The sequence below is a fragment of the Aptenodytes forsteri genome, unplaced genomic scaffold (genome assembly GCF_000699145.1).
Source record: "Aptenodytes forsteri isolate BGI_AS27 unplaced genomic scaffold, ASM69914v1 Scaffold59, whole genome shotgun sequence".
Classification (NCBI taxonomy): Eukaryota; Metazoa; Chordata; class Aves; order Sphenisciformes; family Spheniscidae; genus Aptenodytes; species Aptenodytes forsteri.
Genome location: NW_008794085.1, coordinates 2,749,113 through 2,773,841, shown reverse-complemented (window position 1 = coordinate 2,773,841; position 24,729 = coordinate 2,749,113). Strand labels below are relative to the sequence as shown.

The following is a 24,729-nucleotide window of genomic DNA, read 5'->3' as shown; positions in this document are numbered from 1 at the left end:
GAAGCTTGGATTTGTGTTTGGTACCAGCATATTGTGATTGACATTCCCTGAGCACCTGATTTAGTCAAAAGAAAGCAATGAAATGCAAAGCAAGACAAGGGAGGGGAAAATAGAAGAACTAAAACAAAAATAAAGTTAAGACATCGTAGGGAACAATCTCTGAAACTGAATCTGGTTAAAGGATGCAGCAAGGTCCTGATCTCCCTGCTTTAACAGCTGTGGCAGCTGAGGTAGTGAGCATATCTCATTTTAGAGCTCTGTTGTCTGAATGCAGAAAAGACAAACAGAAGAGGAAAAATGGCAGAGAATTCAGTTAGCAGAAGTTTCCCTCGCCCAAAGCTATGTATCTGGCCGATAGGAAGCATATACCCACGCCAGACTGGCAGTACGGGCTAGATAGATATGGGTCAGCTTTAAACAAAGTAGCTCTAATACTGGTTGACAGCCAAGTTATAGGAGCAGTGTGGACTTCGTGGTACTACGCAGATTAGTATACCATAGTTCCCAGCAGAATAAATTTAGTCTTTGCTGAGTTAAATACTGGTACAGCTAGTTTGTTTCAGGTACTCAGAATGCCTGAAACTTCATACATAACCTCATTTGAAATTAGTTCGGGTAACTCAAAACTACTCTGTAACATAGGGTGGACACATCTAAAATACAAATATCCATAGACCAACAGAAAGTGACTGGTTGTTTAAAAAGAAATTAACTGATATAGGAAGTTCCCCAACTGTGATTTAAAAAAAATGGCACTATGATGAATTTTAATACTTTTTAATTAATTACAGATTTAGGTATACTACTATTTTTGTAATGGAAACTAATAGTATCAGGATAACTTAAATGTAAAAGACACAATATCATCTCAATTTTTCATTTCTACTATGAGCCTACATAATACTCCTGATGTAGCATAAGACACTTTTTCTTTAAGTGGCTCAGATACTAATGGAAAAAAACCAGAGCTGCCAACCACATCTGTAAGGCCAGGACTGTAGCCAAGCCCTGCTGGTATAATAGATACGCTGTCACCAAATGGTTCAGCCAACTACCCAACAAACACTCTGCAGAAACCACAATAGCTATAGTAGTCTTGAAGTACTGCATGAGATTCAGAGCTTCTGCAGCTTCATTGTTAACTATTATTTTTACAAATCTGGTTTGATGAAAGCCACCAAATAGTCACAAAAAAAGTTTTAAAAAACATAAATAGATATTTTAATTCATGATTCATGCATATGTTTAAACTACTCTCCATCTGCTATACATTCACAAATGTTATTACCTTGCTAACTGAATAGCTCATCTAGGCAGAAATTATCCTATATTTAGGCAAAAAGCAATTTCTGTGTTAGTTTCCATCCCCCTCCAAATTATTTATCATATGCATCCTGAAGTGTTACGTGATAGAGACTTGCCATTTAACTTACAGGTTTCAGTACGCATACTCCCTACTCAATGAATATAGCTTCATGGTATTCTAGATATATTAATGTTATTTTGTGACTGCAAGTACATCAGTTCTATATGGCTTTTTCTCTCTTATGCACAACTAGTAGACTACAAACACTTAATAGTATGAAGCGGAATACTTAACCATTGTTTACAAGTTCTGGTCCTCACTAAAACTTTCAACAAAAGAATCCAGCTCTGTTCTTTCCCTGCTTGGCCCTATTCAGAAATGGCTTAGGAACATCATCAAGTAGCTTGCAGAATCAAAACCTATTCCATCACAATAGCCCTATTTTCCAGCACATCTGCTATCCACTACTGTGGGTAACCACTTCTTCACTGTGCTGCTCTACCCTTTAGCCTTTGCAGTCCTTACCAGGAGGTCTGAGAATCAAACAGCAAGTTATTGTTCTTCTGAGTGCTATTTTAGCTCACTGATGTGGTCAGACTGTGCTCTTGTTTCTCAGAGTGCTTTCTGCGCAAAAGAATCAAAGGTGTTGAACAAAATGTAGGTAACTAAAGACATGTCAGTCTAATAACGCAGGTTCCACTGCCTAGGTTTCAAGATCCTCAGACTTTTCAAGTAGGAAAGGAGGTTAGTGGGTAGGTATGGATGAGAACGATTCTTGGCCCATGATCAGTTCACAAACCTTTTAAACGTAAACAACAAAGGTGTTGCAAAAAAGATCATCTCATATATGGGTCTGTTCCCCTTCCCATTCATCCTGTACACCTTCTCCCCCACTTACTGTATTCATTCTGTAACCACACTTATCCTTCACATGAGGAGATCTCATCTAAGAGACCATTTACAGAAATTAAATCTAGTTGGCCCTACAATGCACCTCTATTTTTTTTTCTTTTCTGTGTTCTGATTATTCCCCTTGAAAACGATGCTCGTGCCTCCTTTTGTTCTCAATTACATTCCTGCTTCTATCTGTTCCATTACTCTGTGTCCTTACGCTTACTGTGCTGGGTTGTCTTCTTTCATATTACACACGCTACATACTACACCGCTCCCTTCCCTTCTACATGTGAAAACCACGTCGTCCTATGATCCAGAGTGCCTGGATATTGGCTGTAAGAGGAATTCCTGAAGTGCAATTCCTCCTGAATAGCATTTGCCTCTCAGAGTCCAGTAAATTTGTTCTTTCACTCCACTCCCAACAGCTTGCATAAAATGCAAGGGTGAGATCAGTATAACAACAAAGGTGGAAGTAAAAGAAAAAGAAGTCTACTCTCCACAAATTCTCAGCAATTGTTTCATGAACTCTCAACAGTAAAAAACCCACAGCTATCTGTACAAGTCAGTATCAGGAACAGAAAAGACTGCATGCAGCAGAAAAGCAAGAGAACAGAATTACTGTTTCTGCACTATCCTGTTCAAATAAATTTTAAGACAGAACAGCAGTTGTGTGGAACAAAATCCTCCACTCTACAGACAAGAGCCTGCCCAACCATGTATCGCAACTGACTTGTGATTTCACATACATACGTCTGTTTCACAAGCAGTCTCAAGGCATATCCTTTTGATTTTTATGAATTATGAATACTAAGTATTGAATTGTGAGGCTAGTATGCGAAAAACAGACTGATTAAAACCCTGCTATAACTACTGATACTAAGTGAAGTCACAACATAAATATGTTTGACCCAGAGTTATCGTACCAGAGAAAGTTTGACCCAGAGTTATCATACCAGAGAAATTATTCCCATCTTATCTATAATATGTGCAATCTCCGCATTGAGTACCTTTAAACTGTGTTTCAAACTCAGAATTCAGTAGGTTGAGAGACGTATAATCAGACTATATTTGAAAACAATGTGTGCATGATAACAAGAGCCTTTTGTCCATTTTGCACATTTTTTTAAAATCACAGCACTGTAGCAATAGACAGGGATACCACTGGCTACCAGACTGACCTATGTTGTTCCACTGTTTCCAGGACCTCTCCAAATAGCTGTTTGCCTCCATGTGCTATCTCTACGTTTTTACTTAGAGTTTAAGTCTGGAAGAGCCAGTAAAAAGTGCTTGTGTAGCAGGTATTGACACAAGGGAGTTCTGGCCCACATGTAGGACATGTAGACACCATAGCAATGCACGTAATATTTGCATCATAATAGTTGCATACATTCTACATGCTATGTGTCGTAGTTACAGAACAGAAAAGGAAATAGAGAAAGAGCGAGAGAGAGGACATATCACATTAATAACATTAATATATGAAAACAAATTTTCTTCTGGTAACAGGAAATGCAGTGTAGGTAACGTTGGGGGCCAAAAGATTAACTCTATTAATAATTGCTCTTTAAACTAATTTAGATTAGAAGAATCAAAATATTCACACACATTTATCCATAAACTTTTCCTTATTACCAGGCTGTAGATTCATTATTTAGTATCATTTTCTTACAGGTCTTACTCACAGATTCTTAGCTAGGATAATTCCTCAGAACCCAGTTATTCCACTAGAGTGAGGAGAATTTATAATTAGACAAATGAGCCTCTCTGACTTATTGCTTATATAAAGAGTAAGATACTTCACATTTTTTAAATTTGATATACACAAAATACAGTCATTGATTATTTTAAACAAACAATATCCATCCACATACTAGTTATTTTTTCTGTTCTACCATTACAGGATATATGCCTGGGTGTATTATGTATTAAGTGTATTATATAATAATTTACGGCTCTCCGACATTCTGCAATGCGTAGACAGAGAACTGAACCCACATCATTTTCCGCTGAAGTCAACTGGAGAGATACAGTAGCCCACTCGGATGCTACAGATCCAGGACCAAAGCCAAAGTTATTAAGGAACTTTGGAAATTATTCTTGGTCCTCTCATAGCCTCTTAGTAAAAATAAACAAACCTTACAAGCAATAATTCAGTATTGTACTGCATTAAATACTACGGCTGAAAAACTTCTTAATATTAAAAGAAAGATTACTTAGTCATGTTTCTTGCCAGAAAATCCTTTCTGCAGATCTCTCCCATTCCTGGAAAATGGTTGATTCTCTGAGGAAGAAGAAAAAAAGAAAGTTAGTTGGTACTTTTTTAGTTTTCCTGGCATACCTAATACAATCATTTAAAACGTTCAACTGCATGCGCAGGTAAACATAATTAGTGTTACATATAAATTATTTAAGATAATATCTTACATTATACTACGTATTCTTAGCAATACTAAAGATACTGTAAGTTGTATTCTCCTCCACCAACATGAGTATGCCCAGTGATTTCATTTCAGACATGAAAGGAGACTATCATACTCTTACTCACAAAGCTATCTAGGAACAAAGAACGCTATCACAAAGTAATGGTAAAAAAGGGAATTATTTATTCACAGAAACTGTGGAGAGAGCTCTGCTTGTTAACTTACTGCTTAAAAGCTTATGAGCAACTTATAAATGAAGTTTTGCATCTTCTTTCAAACTCTGATCATTCACAACACCCAACTGGCAGACAAAAGCATGAAAGAACAGCCCCAAATATTTAAACACCAGATTCCAAGCGGTATGAACAAATAACTCTGGAAAAGAGAATAGGATTTTAAAATATGTAGTGGTATAGCCTTATTGCAGTCTGGTTGGTGGTGTTTTGTGGTTTTTTTTTTTCTCTCCGTACAAATGTAACTGACCAAAAGTGACACATTACTGAATGCTTCAGAGTGAAGCAGTTTACTGAAACTTGTCAGAAATCCTAACTACCACTCTACCTGATAGTTCCGAAGTTCAGCAATCTTCTCTTGTTGCACAGCAGAATCACTCCATATAAGATTAGCTGTTTCATCTTCATCACGTGTTTTAACAAATCCCATTTCTCGTATTACTACACGTACTATGGAGAAATCACATACTTAAGGAACATTTTGAATCTCTAAAATAGATTCATTTTCAAAATTTTAAAAATCAATTAAGATTTTAAACACTTCCAATATTCAACCCTTTGTCTGAGAACAACGTTAGCATGCAAGCTATTATTTATCTTGCAATATTTCCATCAGTCTATTGCAAACCTGTCATTACAACGTTATAGCACCTTGTACTGAGGCTGGAATCAGAGCACAACCACTGATGGGAACTGTAAAGAGCTTCAGGGCATTCCACAATCATCTAGTAAAAGTCCACTTGCATGGCTTTTAGACTTAATCTTAGCTATCACATACATTAATTTTAAAACAGTGATGACTATAAGTGTCACTGCAGACAGGGGACAAGAATGCCTCCTTAGTCAAGGTACAGCAGTTACAAAAGCAAATGCATACTTTATTTTAACATAAAAAAAGAGAAAAGACTGATTATGTGTCAGGCATAACTCAGGTTCTAGGAGAAAAGATTTTTCTGTAGTAGTCCCAAGCATCAAAATACAAGACATTAGTAGATTTTATTGAGAAACCTCTGTATAATAATTAGAGTATTTAACATTAAATTTATGCTGTTCATGTTTCAAGGCTTTAAGTAAACTTCTAAACACATATGTAATTCATAATTAGAGGGTTTTTCCACAGCCTTCTCGATTACTTAAGTTTTTGCATTTCAAGGCCCTTCCCCGAGTAACAAATGGGGAGTAATAGATGCACAGTGTTCAAAGCTATCAACTCGGTGTTACAAAAAAAGAACAAAGGTTTCTTACAAAAGAAAATCCTCTGGAAATGTCTCACTGTCAGCTTGATGCAAAGTCCATTAATTCACCCCATTAGTTAGTAATTCACTCACGTCAATGGCCATTAGGATGAAAACGAAATATGTAGCTTCCTACCAATTTCATATTTTGTGCCAGCGACGTTTGCAGTGATGACTCCATTCTTCTTCTTTCTGACTTTTCTTTTAATTGTGCTTTGATAGGGTAGTTCTGAACTCAAAGTCAGAGGAGCGGTTCCATGGTTATCTTTGAAAAATAACGTTGTAACTATCAACAACTTTATATCTCAAATAATGTATACAAATGAACTAAAAATACAAACATTTACTCTGTTGCAACTGAAGAGGTACAAGCATACTGAATAATTAACAGGCTACATTAAAAATCCAAGACTAGCATACCTCCCTCATTAGGCAAGGATGGCATTATAACCTAGGATAGTGCAGAAGCAGAGCCCAAATTCTGTTCCCAAGTTCTCAGAAAATGATGGAGCTGTCAAAGCCAAATTATTTAAAGCTCCAGTCATACCATTTCAGTCTCTGGTTGTAGCAAATATTAGTTCTGGAATGGATAGATATCTGTGTTAAAAAAAATATAAGAGAAACTTTGTTATCGAGAAATCCTGAAAAAATATAAACGGCAGAAAAATAAATATGGAAATGTTTTTAATAAGAAGTCAAAAGCGATGCTTATTTTAAAAGATTGATCAAGTTATTGTAAATATAAAACTTTGTTCATTACAATTCAATTGTTTTGTTTCTGGGAAAAATAATTTTGCAGTATTAATTTTCGAAATGAGATTGTATTACCTCATTTTCTTATCTTCATTTGTGTATGGGAGATTTGGGGCATGAAAATAGGTAACACTGAATTCAATCAATACTGCAAACTTTTATCTCCACAAAGCTCACTGTATTATGAGTTTTCAGGTACCAAATGGGACATAACTGAAATCACCTTAATAATCTTTTTCCACTTTTTCATTTTTCAACATTTTTTAAAGCAATTGTCCAATAATCACTTGGTAACACATGGCTGCAGTTTCATGACCACTTCACGACACAACAGACATAATTTCAAAAACACTTTGGCTTGGCAAATACCTAAATAGTCAGTTTCTAAAATGAGTAATTATTTGCATAAAATGCTATTTTTCATGTCTACACTGATGCAAAATTTCAAATTTTTTTCTCTGTGAATACACTACCACATGTGAAAATCCCACATATTATAAAGTTTTTTAGGTCCAGCTTAAGCACATAAGAACAATGGGCTAAAATATGAGGAAAAAACCTCAGGAATAAGATGCTTCTAAACACACTGCTGCATGACTTCAGGCGTGCAGCACTGTTATAACAAGGTCTGCAAGGAAACAAATGCTGTCTTTGGCAGGCTGCCTCAAACAAATCTATGAGTTTTCGAAACATATACAATGTAAGTTACTGATTTTAAAATGCTTTCATTTCTTTTCTGCAATTGTATGTGTGGCTAAAGTTCTTTACACTAGCTTTAGGTTAATTTATATTGCCACTTGTGGTGATTGCAAAACTTACTTTAAATAGCTTTATATAGAGCATGAGGAATTTCTTCTGCTATAAATAGCAGAAAATTACAGTACAGTCAAATTCAGCCATGACTTACAATGTGAAACATATTTGGTCATAAGATTGGACAAGATGTGCATTAGCAAAGTTACCAAAAGATTACTTATAAATCCTCATTTTTTATTTGTGTGTGTGTACACGCATGTCAGAGAGAAAAAGAGAGATACAATTATATTCTGGACAAGTCACCCTCTTGGTAAGAAAATATAAAAGCAGATACCTTGAGCTGCAAGATCTTATTTCCTTTCAAGACAGAAATTTACCCTTAATTCCATTTTTTGATTTATGCTTAAATCCATTTCAAGACAAATGGATGTTAAATCCATTAACACAAAAGGGTAAAAATAGCAGATTATGGTTCTTTTATTACTGTCACCAATGTACTAGGGGCCAAATTCTGCTTTGTATTAAGATAATCAAGTCTCCCTCATGTCCATTTAGTGGAGTGCCACAAATTAACACTAAAACTTGACCCTGTGTATTTATCCAGAAAGTAAGAACAGGAGATGTTTTATACACAGATACAATGCTCGACAGCATAGTAGTAACTCCCAGCCATACCTACTTGAAACATACTCTGCTGAACCAGAACTCGCTAAGAAAATCCCCCCAAGTTGAACTAAAACTGGCAGGTCATTTTGAAGTTTTAATGTTTTGGATGCCATCATCTGAGAAGGTGGCCTGAAAGTCCTCCTGCCCACTGGCCTACCAAAATTAGACACAGAGATGGGAAAGAAAAGCATTCATCCTCCTTAAAACCACTGTGAAGGAAAAGCGGTGCTGGGCACAGTGACTCACTGAATATTGCATGTTATCTGTTTCTCAAGCTAAGAATACCACCAAAGTACAAGACATGTTTAGTTCCTGGGAATAATACTGAAGTACGTCTGTTAGCCAATTAAGGACTTCTATGCACATCCACAAACGCCTAGCAGTTGTTCCTCCGCTGCACTGGCTAAAAACTTTTAACAAATTTGGAAGAATGTCAAGACGACTAATATTTCCCCATGAGAAACGCCAGCCCTTACTAATACAGCATGATTTACAAGCTATGATATGGTAATAAAAACCAAGCAGCTCATAGAGCTCTCATTCGGCTTATAATCACAGAAAAATATCTGCCCAAAGTTACTATAACACATTGTATTCTGAAGGTGGACCATAAAGCTCCAAACTGCACTACATTGTTGAATTACCATTTTTCTTTATATAGAAACTATTCTACTCTTTTGAGAATACTCTTTTGGGTTGAAAAGTGCCAACGCTCGAGATCCGTGACTTTCAACCAGTCAACTTTTTAGCACACATACATGAGTTGATGGTAAAGATTTATGGTCAACTTTAGAGTATTCTATGGACAATTAGTAGTTTGGCCATATGGAAAACAAAAGTAATTGGACTGACTAACTCCCACAAAAGTCTCTGCAAACTGATCATCGAAGTAACTGTTTTCTTGACAAGATTATGGATGACATAATTTTCATCATCACAGCTGAAGCGTGCACTCCTCTAATGATGTCAAATCTTGTTACAGACATAATGCAGTCTATTTGTCAAATCCTGATTTAAACTGAATTCTTCAAAGGCAAAAGGGATCATTACTGTACTCTGTATTCAAACTTTCTCTAGGATTTTGACTTTTCACAAGCACTGTCCTATGCCAATAAAGTTAAACTGTAGTCTGCCTTAAGCTCGTATATAATAATTCAAAATTGTTTTACAATTGCTTCACTTCTTTTAAGTCGCCCATCTCCAAACAACCATTTCACTGAATACCAAAACGCCAGCAGTTCTAAATTAGAAGCAGTTTTCCAAAATATTTTACATAAGATGCAGTCCTTTCCTTTGTTCCTACTGGAACCATCTCCTTTCCAAAGGGCAAATACAGGTCCAATGAAATTGGACAGTCTCAGCTTTTCTTCCCACCATGTCAAGTGACAGATGAGAGCTGTACAGCGTCTCATCTGGGGGAATACATTACCCAGAGCACTAGCTGTGAGCTGTAGGCTAAGCCATGGGAGCAGTAGACTTCCTCCTGCTTAGACCTCCATGCTTTGTATGTCCCCAGTGCAGTACCACGAGAAGTTCCAATTCCGCAGCAAGAAAACTTAAGGCCAGGCTACTGAGGAAGCTGCAATCCTCCCAAGTAAACCGCAACTGTTCCTCAGACTACACTTGAGATGAGCAGTTCTCTAACTAGGGGAATGGGTCACTTGGGAGAGACAGGAATACATCTCTGAGAGCAATAAATGAAGGGCTGTTGCTGAGGGGAGGGAGCTGGAAGGAGAGGGGCGCACACTGACAGAGCACTGACATGCAACACTGCAATGCCACAGGCCCTGCAGCCACAAGCTCCCACACGTCTTTTGTCTTTTTGACTTCTATACAGCAGAAATCACCCCAGAGTTACTTCATTCTCTGACCTGGGTCCTCCCCAGGCACCTTTTTCTAGCTCACATCTCTTGATTTGTTATTATTGCCCAGCCCTACTCCCAGTCAGGGCACAGTCATCTCAGGCATGCTGAAGGAAAAAGACTTGCAGCGCAGACCACTTTGCGGGCAGCCTCTGCTGCCCCGACAGAATCACAAGTTACAGGGCAAAGCTTATTGCAGGGCCCACCGGATCATGCAACAGTAACGGCAGCAGCATTGTCGGGTTATGAATACATCAAATTCCGAGTCAGTTCTTATAACTGTGACAAGTTTTTACTTATAAAATAAGCATAACCTATAACCTGCGTTCAGCTACAATGATGTAGAGGCGTATCTCTCTAGTAACCTACCTGAAAGACCTGTTTCTAAGAGATTGCTTTTAATAACATGGAAGAAAGTATTCTATTTCCAAACTGGGACTGACGGCGCTTGCTTAACCTTGGCAAGTCAGCTACCGGGAATCTCTGAATTCACACTCAGACAGAAAAGGATCGCAGTTCCTGCTGTACATACCTTTTCCCTCCTGAAATAGTGATACACACAAATTGGTGAAAGTTTGTTGCTCTCCCATACTGATTCAAGGGTGGCTGAACAAAAATGGTTAACCTATAAGTGCAGAAAGACTTGTGAAGAAGAAATGAAGGCACCTTCATCAGGTTAGCACATTGTTATACAAACAAGCACTTTGAATAAAAGTGTTCTACGGCGAAAAAAAAGATGAGATGTTATCTTTACTGTTGCCTGGCAAAGGTGTGAGATGTGAGAGAGCCAGCAAGAGAGATACACTGCATACAATCCTGTTCTAGAAAGAGAAGGAAAAAAGAAAAAGAAAAAGGAAAAAAAAAAAAATAAAAAGGAGCTTTTTTCCTCCAGGGACAGCAGAGGTAGGGTACTCTTGCTGGAGATGGAAGTGTTGCACACAGGCAGGGACCAAAGCAGATGCTTGAGTCCATCTAAGGGAACAGTCTGAGCAAGGTACGAGGGTGCCTGGGTGAAGAGCAGGGGACAGTGGGAAGAAGTGGTTTCATAGTTAATGTTTCCTTGATAACAAGTTGTAATATGTTGTAGAAAAGAAAAAATTGAAAGTATTTTTGCTGTTACACAAATTAAGTGTATCATAAGAAGTTAGTAAATTGCCCGGAAAATATTCTTTTGGCCTAGATTATATAGAAGTATTTTTGAACAAATCCCTCTCATTTCCTAAGTTATTTGCTCCATACTACTCACAAGTGACCTCTGCCTTTCATGATCCTTCACTTTACATCCTGATGCAGCGTGGAGCTGAAAAGGTTATTTTTAATCTCTAAATAGGAATTGCATGCCATCAAACCCTTTTTTTTCCCCAAAGAGTAAGCATGCCAGAAAAAGGTTGAATTAATCAGATCGAAATAGAGAAGGGGGAGTCAAATTCAAACTTAAAGTGGTGCAGCTTGAGAATCTATTCCAAAGAACACTCAAATCAATGAGATTCTTCAAGCTAACTTGGATCACACCAGCAACTATGAAACCACTACTGTGTACCCTAACAAAAAGAGATAAGATTGCATATGCACATTTAAAATAGATTTAATCTAATAGATTTAGGCATTAAGAATGGTAGAATCTTTTACTATCAAAACACTCCATGTTCCAAAGCAGAGACAACACTGTATCACTCAATGCACTGTTTTTAATGTGAACCTCTTCCTTCCTTCTAGCTATTGTGACACTACTGGTGACCAGTTTGAAAAGCTCCATGGCCTATGCATGTGCTTAACTTTCCATATACGAACTGAAAACATGACTTCAGAGCTTAAGCCATGGTGCACAGGACAAGACCTCTCAAAGACAACTAACATCTCTTAAGTGTCTTTGTATTTACCTAGGTGAAATGCTACAAACACTAGATTGTCAGTTTTATTTTAATTTCCTGCATTCTTTGTGTACAGACAAGTAATCACTCACCAACAGTGGAATATTTTAGAATAGATTTTAAAACTAGCAGACCACTTTCCTCTGAGCCCATTAGTGCCATTTACTCAGTGCTGTCAAAAGTGTCTGGAAACGCACAATAGCTGGGAAGAAATCCATAAAGCTCCTGACATATGGAGCTTTCACTCTGAAATGGAGACACACTGAAGGTATAGTTACAGAACTTGGCAGATGACCGTAGGGACGGAAGGACAACATCACAGCGCTGCAATCCCCACTCCCCAATTAGCTGGAAAATTAAAATAACAAAAATTTCACAGAAACTTGAAAAAGAAAGGAGTGGAAATAGTCTTCAGAGCATCGACCTAGCAAACATCTGAGTTCCGGTTTTTTTCAGTCTGACCTAAATAAGTTTTTTGCTCCCTTAGATCTTAGACTGTGAAAGTCTGAATACACCATAGTGAGGGGTCTGCTATTTATTACAGTTATACAAAACTATAATCTACTGTTGATCTGGAATTAAGCTATAAAATGCAGATTCAAAATGAGATTAAGACATAAACAGAAATTATAATAGAGAAAAATGCCTTCTTCGCTACCACCCTCAAATAGCAAGGTAATAACAACTGCAGTAATTAAACTGCAGAATTAAAAGCATCATATCCTTTCATGATTTTTTTTTAGTATGTGTCTTGACAAAACGTATGTTGAAGTGTTCCAGCTACAACCAAGCATAGCCGAGCACTTCTATTGTAACATGCTAAAAAAACTATTTGGTGGCAAGTTCTCACTCCTACAGATAAATTCTAGATGCAAAAAGCAATCCACATTTTGAGGCTCAATGTGTCAAAGTGATAAGCTTGTTTTTAAAAGGCTATCTGTCAGCTGGCTTAAAAATGCATACACATTAGAGTTTGGTTCAAAATATTCTGAAGTCAAAGGAAATCTATTAATTTCAACAGCCTTTGCTCTCATCATCAAATGAGATGAGATGTTTATTCAGCAGTTCTTTCAGATAAAGTGAATGTACAGAGTTCTCAGGTGTTTGATTTGCTAAACAGACAGCTACAAGGTACACAAGAATACAAACAGCATGATTTACACAACTTAAAACTTTTTTGAATCATGCAGTTCTGTAAAACGATTTTCTGAAGTAGTTTATCCAAATGGACAGCATTTCTAAAACTTCCAAAATTTCTCTGAACTACCAAAACGACTAAGCCAAGCTATGGTAACAGCACTTTACCTCTGAATCCATAAGTTACAGTCACTTTAGCGTGAGTTTAACCTTACAACTGCCATTTCCCACTCAAGACCCCAATCAGTAAAGGCCCTAGAATCAGCCTTAGCCTTCTGCAACGCAGCTTATATAATAAACATAATTTTACAACGCCTATTTAGTAATACTGAAAGCATAAACTACCCTGACCCTCCCAGTCTACCTTCAAAACACAATGCAAAACAGAGTCTGCATCACAGTTGTGAACCTGTATCTTTTGCTGGAGAACATAAAAGGTGTGTTATCTTAAATGGTTGGAGTCTGGTCAGAATACAACCCTTCAGTGCCAGCTCCGACGCTCAGCCGCACGTGTCGGCACAGAGCCTCGGGAACTTTGCAGTCTTAGCTCATGGGAGATTTTCTTTTGGTCTTTCCTGACTTGGCACTTCACAGCTTTGGGTTGGGCTTTTTCATTGTTTAATATCACAAAACGTCTATGAAATGGAAAGTATATAACCCTGATTCAGAAAACAGGAAATGTATTAGAAGCTGTTAAGATGGTGGAAGTGTCACAACATGAGTGTTTCACAGGAATTAATCACTTCCTAATCACAATATACAGAGATCAGAATTGGGCACAGAAGCAATTTTTTTCTTTTCAGTGTTGTCTTGAAGCAATATTGCTTCTTTTTGCGTTTATCCATTTTCCAAAAGGAAATTTCAAATCCTTGGCCAAATTTAAATCAATGTCAAAGCTTTCAAAGCTGAAGATTGATTTTCTCTTTAAAAAATGACCTCCAAAGTGTCTTTCATAGAAGAGCGCACAATGTGACTATCTGTTGGCTCATTCTCACCCTTCAAAAGCCCTTTCTAATGTGATAACATATTTCAGACTGTTAGCAAATTGAGTATAGAGTTTCATAGTTATGTTCTGAATATCGAAAGAGAAGGACATCAAAAAAGCAAGACAGAATTAGAAAACTATAATAAAAAGGACAATGCTTGAACCTTTTTCTTGTTCAGTAAAACAGGAAATATATTAATTGACAAGGCAAGTGAAAAGAACCTGTATGACTTACAAATCAATAACTCATAAATAAAATGCAGGGAACTTTTAATAAACATCATTTAGCATTCATAATGGCAAGGAAAAATACTGACAAAATAGCCTAAACAATCCAAAGCGCAACCGTGTTTTTATACAGTATAATCTTAGTTTCAGAAAATATATGTCTGCATCACTCGCTGCTAAAAAAATAATCAGCTTTAATGTTCTACTCTCTGTCAGCAGAAAGCATAGACAATGCATAGGTCTCGTACTACTGTTCACCACTTCAGTAACTGTTGATAACACCATAAATCTGTCAGCAGGACAGCATTTCACTAACTGTAGAACAGAAAGCATTCCTAGCCCTTGATCACAGTAAGTTCCACCGAACACTGCTGAATGGAAACCCATCTCTATTTATTTTAACTACCTACCTCAGCAACACCATCATTCCACCTTCTTTTAAAATAGCGTTGGAGTGATCTAGGCACTTTCAGCCTAGAAACATACACTACATTAGAGTGCATTGGCCACATCAGCTCTGCAAGCGAGAGCTGAGTGGCATGACACCTACCACCCATAGGAGGGCTGGACCCCTGCCACCTCAAATAAAGCATTCCCGTTAAAACAAACAGCTGAAGGACCCTTGTTTGATTTGTCTTGGGGACCATGAGTGCAGGAAGCCATGCTGAGTGCCAGATTGCCACACGCTAAGGGCCAATGCTCTTTGTGGTGAGACAGCCATGGCCGCTAATATGAGAAACAGAGATGATAATGTGCAATAATGACTTTGCGTAATGGTAGTATTGAAGTCTGACATTAACAGTGTGGTTTTGGTAGGGGAAAGGGTAAACAAGAGAGAGTCAGGAGAGGAATTGAGTTGTGGCACCTGTGGGAACACCTCTGCTCTGCTTTTGACTTTGCAGTGTGCCATCCATGCTCTTCATTACAGCACGTCAACATACACCAACATGTATCACAGGGTGTTTTAAATTGTGTACATCACACACTAATCACTGCTGGAATTAAACTATTCCTTTCTTTTTCTATTATTCACTTCTCAAAAGATTTATTTCTCTAGCAAGAGCTAGAGATCTTAGGGATCTACAAGATAGGACAATTTAACATTTTACATATATCAGCATAGTTGTCTTAGTAGAACAGAAAAAGCGCTAATCGTTTAATGAAGCTGATATATTTACAATGATTCCTTATATTATAAATAGCCACTGGGGAGAGATTTACTAAGGATCTTGGGGAAGGAAGGAGAAAAAAAAAAAAGGATATCTTTAGCAGGTTCCCACTCACACATCAAATTCTCCCTCCCTTGCTTCAGGTTGATGGTATTGGCTTGGTGTGAAAACAGCCTCAAGTTCAGGGATACAAGAACACAAATGTGGTTAAAATAATTTCTGCAGACCTCTGTGTATTGCAAGAGCCACACCTTAGCCCCACATGAAGTATGCCCCATTACATCTCATATTTTACAGGCCTACCATTCATAGACCTGTTTCAGCATCTCTAGATGCAGACTGCAGTCATCACACATGGCCCATGATGACTCTGATTGAGGGTTACATCATTCTAACTCACACGCTGCCACATAACAGTGTTTTCTAGTTTAGCAACAAGGATGACGCTCCCACAGCAGCCTGAAATATAAATTGGCAGACATTAGCCTGCAGTTTCAGCACCTGATGTAAAAATGTTAAACAAAAATCAGGCCCTGAATAAACTACCAAGTGCACTCACAAGAAACTTCTATTCAAAGTCTTCTTGACCATGAAAATACAAGAAAGTTGCTCATACATGATTACCGAATTGTTTATACTATACTGACACTTCCAATCAATTTGCCCAGCTACACTGGGAATACTTGTATGCTTCTATGGGGGTTGGTAGACCTCTAACATTTTACTGACTGTGCCATATACTTCTACTCTGTAAAGAATAAATGACAGTCAGAAATACTCGCAGCTGGCCTACAGTATCACTAAGACTACTGCAACCAACACTCAGTGCTAGTAATACTTTACAAACAGCTGATAAAGCCAGCCAGAAACTCCAGCAGCTACAAAACATTTCAGCAAAAACATGCTTTCCTCCCCACAGCTTAGTGTTTGGGGCTCAATGGGGTACCACTGATTTGAAAATATTTTTGCAAATGAAAACAGGAGAAAATCAGCAGTTTCAAAATTATGCGAGTCCTCAGAAGCTTCTCTAACTGGAATTGACCCAATTTATAAAAAATTCCTTTAAAAGGCTGGATTGGCTCCAAACCCTCTGTGTCACACTATTTTTATCCATTGTACGGGATCTAAATAGAGTCACTATCCTCACCAGTAATGAGATGAGAGTCCAGTATCCTACTATAGGAATATTTTGTGTATGTACTGCTCACCTGTAGAGAAATACAGCGTGTAGTCAGAAAGCCTAGAAAAATAACATGCCTTAAATATTGACCCTAAATTGAATACTTTGAATACCCAGAACAAGAAAGAAAAATGAAGTGCATCACATTTTATACGCACTAGCTTTAATTTTTGCTTAAAAGAACAAAGCCTGAGAATAGCCTACCAAAAAGTAATTTTCCAGGATGTGCTTGAACTCAGAGGATCAGAATAATGTACCTTCTGAATGCTAAGTACAGCATTACTGATGCAACCCTGTAGTATTGAACGGTTTATTTATTGTGTAATCATACATTGCCTCTGAGGTACAGAGACCATACTGACAATGGCACCATAGCTTTTAATGCAGTTTAAAATAACTCCAAAATCTGAGGAGATAACTGCCCTAAGCATGCCTGTTTGCCTTCATGACTTTAATCACAGCAGCAGCACAGTTCCAAGTTTGGAACAATATCACAGTTAGCCCTGTCCTCATCCATCTTGGTCAGCTCCCAAAAAGCAACACTTAAAAGCAATTGGCTCTGGGGTGTGTGTTTTTTTGGGGTTGGTTTTTTTTTTTTTTAAAAAAAAGTAATTCTGTGTTGGTTAAGAGCTACGCTTGAGAAATGTACTGAAATAAAAGTCCTCAGCCAGTGGCTAGAGCAGTGGGATATTCAATTCATTTAGCAGGGTGGGATATTCAATTCATTTAGCAGGGCTCAATTTGATTTTTCATTGCTTTAATCTTACATTTTTTAAAGGTGCATTCTTAATGAAGCAGAAAGGCATAAACTTATACAGTCAAATACATGCTGGCTGCAAAGTTAACTGGTTTTCAAATATTCAAAAGAAACAAGTACATTAATTTCTTCTTATGTTATAGCAACATACACCACCACCACCCAAAATAAAACATGATTGAGAAGTGATCCACACACTCTTTTTTTTAATCATCATATTATCTTAGGCTGAAAAGTATAATGTTTAGTTTTGTGCTTCTGACTCTCTCAGACATATCACACCCTTCATATTATGGAAGAATTTTTTGTAGCCAGGGATAATGATATTTACTTCATGACTACAGATAAGAAAAAAAGAAATGCACCAAACTGAGCTAAATCCATTTATAAATACAAAGGTACGGAAAAGTTACAACACACCTATTAACCAGAAGAATAAATCTTTCAGTACGTTTAATACAAAGTGTTAGTACAAATGAGAATGATTTGATAATCCAAACAGAAAGAAATGGAGAATAAACTGGGATTCATAGTTGGTTATTGATCCAGGACTCTGAATATTATTTCACAAATATGAAACTTCTTCCCAATTTATTATGCTCCTTTGATTGCTCGAAGGAAGAAAGAGCTTTTCTCTAGGAAATTTCCTAGTTCCATCATTCAGAAGAACTCTATACAAAGTGCAAAATTTGTCTAAAGTCTATTGTGTAAATGAGATCAAGCCACATGTAACAGGATCTTCTCTGTAGCCCAGTGAAGTAAATATAGACGTTTCTATTGACTTTTGTGGACTTTATACATCATAGTGTTTCAGTTCCAGAACAGCCCTGCTGGTGGCACAATTCAGGAATCTAATTAAGACACAGACTTCTTTGGTAACAAGACCAACCCATGTCTCATCCATGTCAAAACCACAGTCCATTTAAATCGAACCTTCAGTACAGTAGAAATTACAGCTAAAAATAACTGAGTTGACTCTGAATTTCTCTCTTTCTCGACAAAGATTATAAGCTTCAGGTATCACTTTCGGAACTGCTTGGCTGTCTAGAGGCAGTGCTTCATATTTCATAGCTCATGTAGGATGCACAGGGTCAGAAACAGGGATTACTGTGCAGGCAATATATAGATATATCACCACAGAAAAAGCTTCATGCTGTTCTCCAGAAGCATATTTTGTCTAACTAATGGATCAAGACTTCAGAAGATGCTCCTGCATCTAGTTCTCTTTATTATAAGGAAAGATAAACTGCGAGCTCAAGGATGGAGAAAAGGCACAAGAATCCTGGAAAAAGAACTCATTCCAAAACATATGTGGTGGACAGAATGCATAAGCATTCAAACTGAAGGTAATGGATTTCAATTAACATAGTCTGCAATAGAGAGCAATGGTGAAAAAACAAAACAAAACAAAAACCACTTAGCAGCAGCATGTGGCAGGATGATATACCAAATTCTTCTACATACAAATTACTGATAAGAGTGCAAAATGTTTATTTATCATGGATTTAACTGACAAGATTACATACTGCAGAATAAACAGTCATACCAGGACCTCCCACTGATATGGAAACAGATTTAAAATAAGTCTGCAGTAGAAGTAGCAAAATGAAATCACTTACCATTAGTGTTGCATTGCTGAAACTATCTGAAGAGTCAGCCCTCTGGAAACAGATTTTTCTATCAATAATTGACAGCTGATACAGTTTCAGGCAGCACTGTACACCAGGGAAAGACATGCTGCAGCAGCAGCTCCTTCCCATTTAGCCTATCCCTAGCACTTTTTAGATCTCTTTCTTAACCCTTTCTAGGTACTTTCTCCCTGTGGTTTGGGCGAAAGGAGAAAGGCATGATACATGTTACAAGAAAAGAATGCATTATTTCCCACTTTACATATAGTGTGACAAGAGCCGTGGGAAGAAAGTCAGTAGGATTTAGTCATAACAATAAGCTAAAGAGAAGTAAAACCTAAAAACAGAAAATGACTCAGTGACTGGGAAAGAGTTATACCAGAGACATGAGGTACTGTAACCAGCACAATGATTTCTCCAAATGTAGAATTAAGAGGTCAAGACCACAATAACATAAAATAGTAGCAGAGAAGTAAGCTAAAGAAGATGAATAGTTCATAAATTGCTATAAGAAAAATGGTTATGATTCTCTTCCAGCCTTAGACCAATGACATTCAGGTTTTGAAATCAAACCTATTTGGTTTCCGTGAGGCCAAGATTACAATCTTATAGAGCAATTTTTAAACCAAATGAAATCTTAAGTGAAGTGATGGAAAGAGAAACGTTACTTCCTTTCTGGGATAACTTTTTTCTGTAGTATTCTTAAATCATTCACATTTCTTAAATTTGGTTGTTTTCTTTTACAACTTCAATTTATATCAATGAGAAATTGTTTTCTGACATCGTTTCACAAGATGACTTTTCTTTGTCATATTATTTTTCTTTTTCATTAAGAAAAGACTGGTCTGATCAGACAGCTCAGTACATTTTAATAAGGGTGGACTGTGGATCACGGAGGCCATCTGACAATAAAACGTTTGCAAATTTCTTTTGTTCAAATGGGTTATTTCTCCCCACAGAAAAAAAACTGGAGAAAACTCTGGGAAATCAACTGCACTCCATTCTTTTGTGTCAGTTTTACAGCAGTCAGGCCCACTGCATGGGCCAGACAAGACCGACTGCACCGCTGCTGTCACAGCTGTCCGACAAAGACGAAGTATTGCGGAGAGCCAGATTCTAGTGAGATGGAGAAGGATATATTCACATAAGGTGGTTGTAGACCTACTAGCTGTAATGCCATCCTTCAGGAATCATATACAGGTAGAATGAAGCTGGGAGCAGAATGTGCAATGGCTACAATGTACGTAAAAGACATTTCCTCTTAATTCCTCTCCGCTTAGTTTACGAATTGTAAGAGCAGATGTTTTCTCTGAGCCACAGAGAATGTCTCTCTTGCTTGCCCATTCAAGTGAAGTAGAAAATCAAACAAATGTGCATATTTGCACCATGAGTACAAAGAAATAAGGCTCTGAAAATTCGATAGCTCTACCACAGTTTGTTGCCATTTTCCCCAGTTCATAAGAAGTATGGTTCTCCCTTTCATACAAACCAGTAGGGAAACACACTACAATGAAATCCCACAGATGACATTGCAAGCACATTTATTCCTCAGATATAAAGACACAACAGTGGATTCATCTGTATAAATGTAGACCCCTACAATGTAGACTTTGAGCTGGTTTCTCTGGGGTGCCTTCACAGACAGCCTACGTATAGTCAGTGTAGGCAGCTGCAGGTATCTGGACTGCGGATGTATAAACGTTGGTGAGATGAATCCTGTCCAAGTTGCTCAGCATGAAAATCTCACTCCACATAAATGAAACAAAAGACGACCAAACAAAAAAAAACAACCCACCAAGGATTAAGGCCTCTACTTGGGCCACGATTGGACAGGTACATCTTCCAAAACTGAAGAAGAGATGAATTCAAGGACTTTGAAACAGTGGGAAATTATAGGAGGAAACTCAGTGCAACTGAGACACAATTTCCTGTGGAAGCACAGAATTGGTAGTGAAACCTGGACATCTCTCCTGAAGTCTCCTCCCACAGACAACTTTTCCCTGTGCCTTCTCACGCTGTCTTGATTGTCTTACTGTTCCAATTTTCTTACTTCCAGCTGTTGCAGAGAATCAGCCTCAACTGGACCATTAATCTGTTATCCTCAAACAGCTGGAACAGCGTTATGCATGCATGTCCCACGACTAGCTGCGAGATATTTCTTCTTTATCAATGAAACTAAATGGTGTGCTGACTATCTGCATCAGACATTCCCAAACACCTACTCACAAGAATATATCTTCTTTTTTCTTTTCATTTCTCATAAATTTTATTTCATTTTCTCAGAAAATATAAAATACTTGCTTCCTATATGTGTTTGTATTCCTGAGTGTTGCTTTTGGCAGAAAGGCCACAATGTCCTTTCATTTTCTCTTCATACCCAGAGGCAACAGAGGAAAGTAATATATAGGCTTTTTTAACCCACTGCTTGGGGTCATTAACTGCATCATTTCTCAACTGGTGTCCAGAATTTCATATCTAACTCTATATAGTTCCCTCACTTTTCTTCTATTTCTTCACTTGTGGATGCTGCTCTGTGTCAATATCCTACAAGATTCCCAACTCTACTAAAGATCTTGCAACAGTCCAAAACAGCACTGATTCCTGTCTCGTCATGCAGTAACGCTTTATTTTACTTGCTGAATATATCCTCTCCATCCTCAGAAGCATTCTTTACAGAAGATGCTTCCATTTTTAAAATGGTACAAAATGTACCAAAGTCATGTTCTCACATCACTCTTGTTCATTTTTAAGCAAAAAATCTTTTATTCAAATTAATGCCTAATTGTTAATGCTCACTAGTAATTTCTAGTTTTTCAAAGACTTCAGGTTGACATAAAGATAAAAAGTTAGGATAATATTCTATCCCTCCAAAAAGCCACATGAAATGAAACATAATAAAAAAGGGTGGTTTTTCCTGGTGAATAAATTTGCACATCTTTCAGATCTCTTCCATCAATAATTCATATAAAGTGGTATAGCACATTTCTCCCACCCCCCCACCCCACCAAGATGAGCTTGGAAAGATAAAACAATATAACAAATTCACAGAAATTTAATGTTCAATGACCACTGAACACATGACAACCACCCACAAAAGCAAAGAAAATGCAGACTTCCATCACATAGCTCTATTCTATACTTTTCAAGAAAAGTCCATTCTAAGCAAGCAAATAAGAGTAATTTCCCTATCAAATCTCACAATCTTCTGCCCTGTCAGTCCACTCTTTTCTGTGTTCATAAACAGTATCTAGATCTTTGCCTCTTTGCCTGCATGAATTCAGTATTAAGAATCTGATTTCATTTTCTCATGCTATACTCCAATGATTCCACTGCACCCTATAGGGATATTACTGTGCTGGTTTTCAAGCGCTAAAAATAAAACAAACACATGTCAACCCAAGGACAAAGTTGGAAGGAAACATACTTTAATGTAACCAAAGAAGAATATATTTAGCATTTTGCTACTAAGCAAGGATGAAAATAAACTTGTCAACACATCGCTGTGTCTAACTGTGAAGCCCACGCCCCACTCAATTCTTTCTGTAGCATTTATTATATTTGAAAAGTGATTTAGTCTTTCTTTCTTCTTAAGAGTGACTGTTAGTACTCTGTTACTACTGCTGGCCAGAAGGGGCTTCTGAACTGCAGCATAAAGCACTTCCATCCTTTTAGGCAGTCAGTTTTTCTATCAATTAACAGTCATGCAGCCATCTAAGCTGCATTTGAGCAGAGGTGCATATTAGACTTCAATCTGATATCCTTCCAAAACCAAATACAAGCGTAAGTGGGAACCGGCATGCCACTTACTTCACAGAAAGGAAAGTGAAAAGTGAGTCCTAAATCAGAATGTTGTTTTCTTTTGTATTTCTTTCATTATTGTTGTTAATGTGGGCTCTCCATAAAGCAGTACTGTTTCTGTGTCCCCAAAGATGAATGCTCATCAGAAAAACGTAATTATATTCTTAAATATTACCTTTGAAGCAAAGATATTTTTTAAATGAATACCTACATTTTTAACATTTTAAACTATTTGAGCTTATATTTTTAACATTGGGAAAAGAAATAATACAACTGTATACATTGGTCTTCATTTTGAAGACCCTATATTTGGATTAAGACTGATGCTGAAGGCAAGAACCGTTATGCCTGCTTTGTGTAGTCCTTTAAAACACAAAACAAAAAATTTATTCTATTATGTTAGAGCTTGTTTCCTGGTGTATGGAATTCAAGGCAAGAGCAAAAATGTCAATAAATGAGTATAAATTAATGTGGTAGCATTTTAAAACTATTTTGTACAGCTGTATGAACATTTAAGAGAAGGCAAGGAAGAACACTGGGAGCAAGCAAAAAGCTAAGACTTTAACCCCTACAGAACCTGTAGGTTCCTGCATCCACCACCACGAAGAAGAGCATCCAGTAGATCAAGGCACTACGGAACCTCCTGATCTGAAAAAGCTTCTGGCTCCAAGAGGGGTGCTACTGTGGAACGGGAAGATTTGCTCTAATACCCAACAGATTCAAAGGCTGACCACTTCAGTATGTCACAACGTTTTTTCTCCCGTCTCCATTCTCAATTACAGATGATTCTCTTACCCATCAGTGTAGCAGACATCAGCGAATTCCATTCTAAATTTAAAATACATTAGTATTTTAAATATTAATGTTTAAAAGGCTCATTGGTTCCAGTAAACTTTAAAGGAAGCTTGTAATGTCTGCAAAAGGAGTAGCTGCAAAGTACCATTCTGGCAGGGTTTTAAGTAAGCATTAATGGAGCTCTAAAGAGCTTCCTCGTGCTTAATAAGGGCCACTTGAATCCTACTGCCGGAAGTGAAATGGCCCCAATTAACGTCCTAGGTGTGCAGAAAATAAAAGCGAATCTGAGGCTAAATATTCTGAAGTTCACAAGGGAAAACCAAAATCCAGCTAAAATCCCCCAATATGTATGCTGTGGTACCTGCAATGAATTTTCTTAACTTTGACAGTTTGTACGCATCTCTCCAAATAAAATTAATTCCACTATCTTCATAGATACTCTAGCCTTCTTTTAGGAAAGTACGACCATTCCCTCCCCCCTCAGATCATTATAAAGTCACTGTGGCAACTCTGGATGATGGAAATACCTCATCAAAAAGGTAGATGACTGACAAGCATTCATCTTTTTCTTCAGGGACTGATACAAAGCCTATCGATACAGTTCGGTGTCTTTATGATTTAGGATTGGCCTAAAAGTCACAACACTTCAAGGCAGTAATAACACTCAAAATTTTCTGAAGGTTTGCAGACACTTACAGATATGAGAAATAAGTATTGTTGATTTCAATAAGCTGTCTTTACACTGATAAAATTATAGCACAAAATCAAAAAACATTAGTGACTCACATATTAAAAAAGTATCTTGCAACACGTTGTCATTGTCATTTTTTAAGACACGACAGAAGCTTTATAAAAGTAGATGCAAGGTAGCTTGGGAAATGTTATCAATTTCTCTATTTCAGACATTAAGATTTCACTTCAATTTTCTGGTTTTCTAAGGATTTCCATCCTTAAATTAATAATGTGTTCTCAATTTGTACGAGACATCTGCAAGTATCTATTAAATGCAAAAATACTCCTTAATACAACATAAAAACATAGGGAAGAAAAAAATAA

The 24,729-nt window shown here is 37.3% G+C and overlaps 1 protein-coding gene across 5 annotated transcripts in view; it reads right to left on the bottom strand.

Moving 5' to 3' along the window:
- The window catches only part of TTLL7 (tubulin tyrosine ligase like 7), a 70,984-nt gene that overhangs the window by 45,267 nt on the left and 988 nt on the right, over window positions 1–24,729 (bottom strand). For 3 of the 5 annotated variants that reach the window (XR_657335.2, XM_009274170.2, XM_009274181.2), the window contains exons 1-4: window positions 6,509–6,671; window positions 6,225–6,353; window positions 5,182–5,303; window positions 4,414–4,481 (exon numbers count right to left, since the gene is read on the bottom strand). Coding sequence is in view for 4 of the 5 variants with exons in the window: in XM_009274170.2 (XP_009272445.1) it covers window positions 4,414–4,481; window positions 5,182–5,303; window positions 6,225–6,353; window positions 6,509–6,533 (344 nt within the window). In the remaining variant the exon portion in view is untranslated. Of the gene's footprint in view, window positions 1–4,413; window positions 4,482–5,181; window positions 5,304–6,224; window positions 6,354–6,508; window positions 6,686–24,729 lie in introns of those variants that run through there. The other 2 variants (XM_019470698.1, XM_019470707.1) reach the window with 1 other exon arrangement.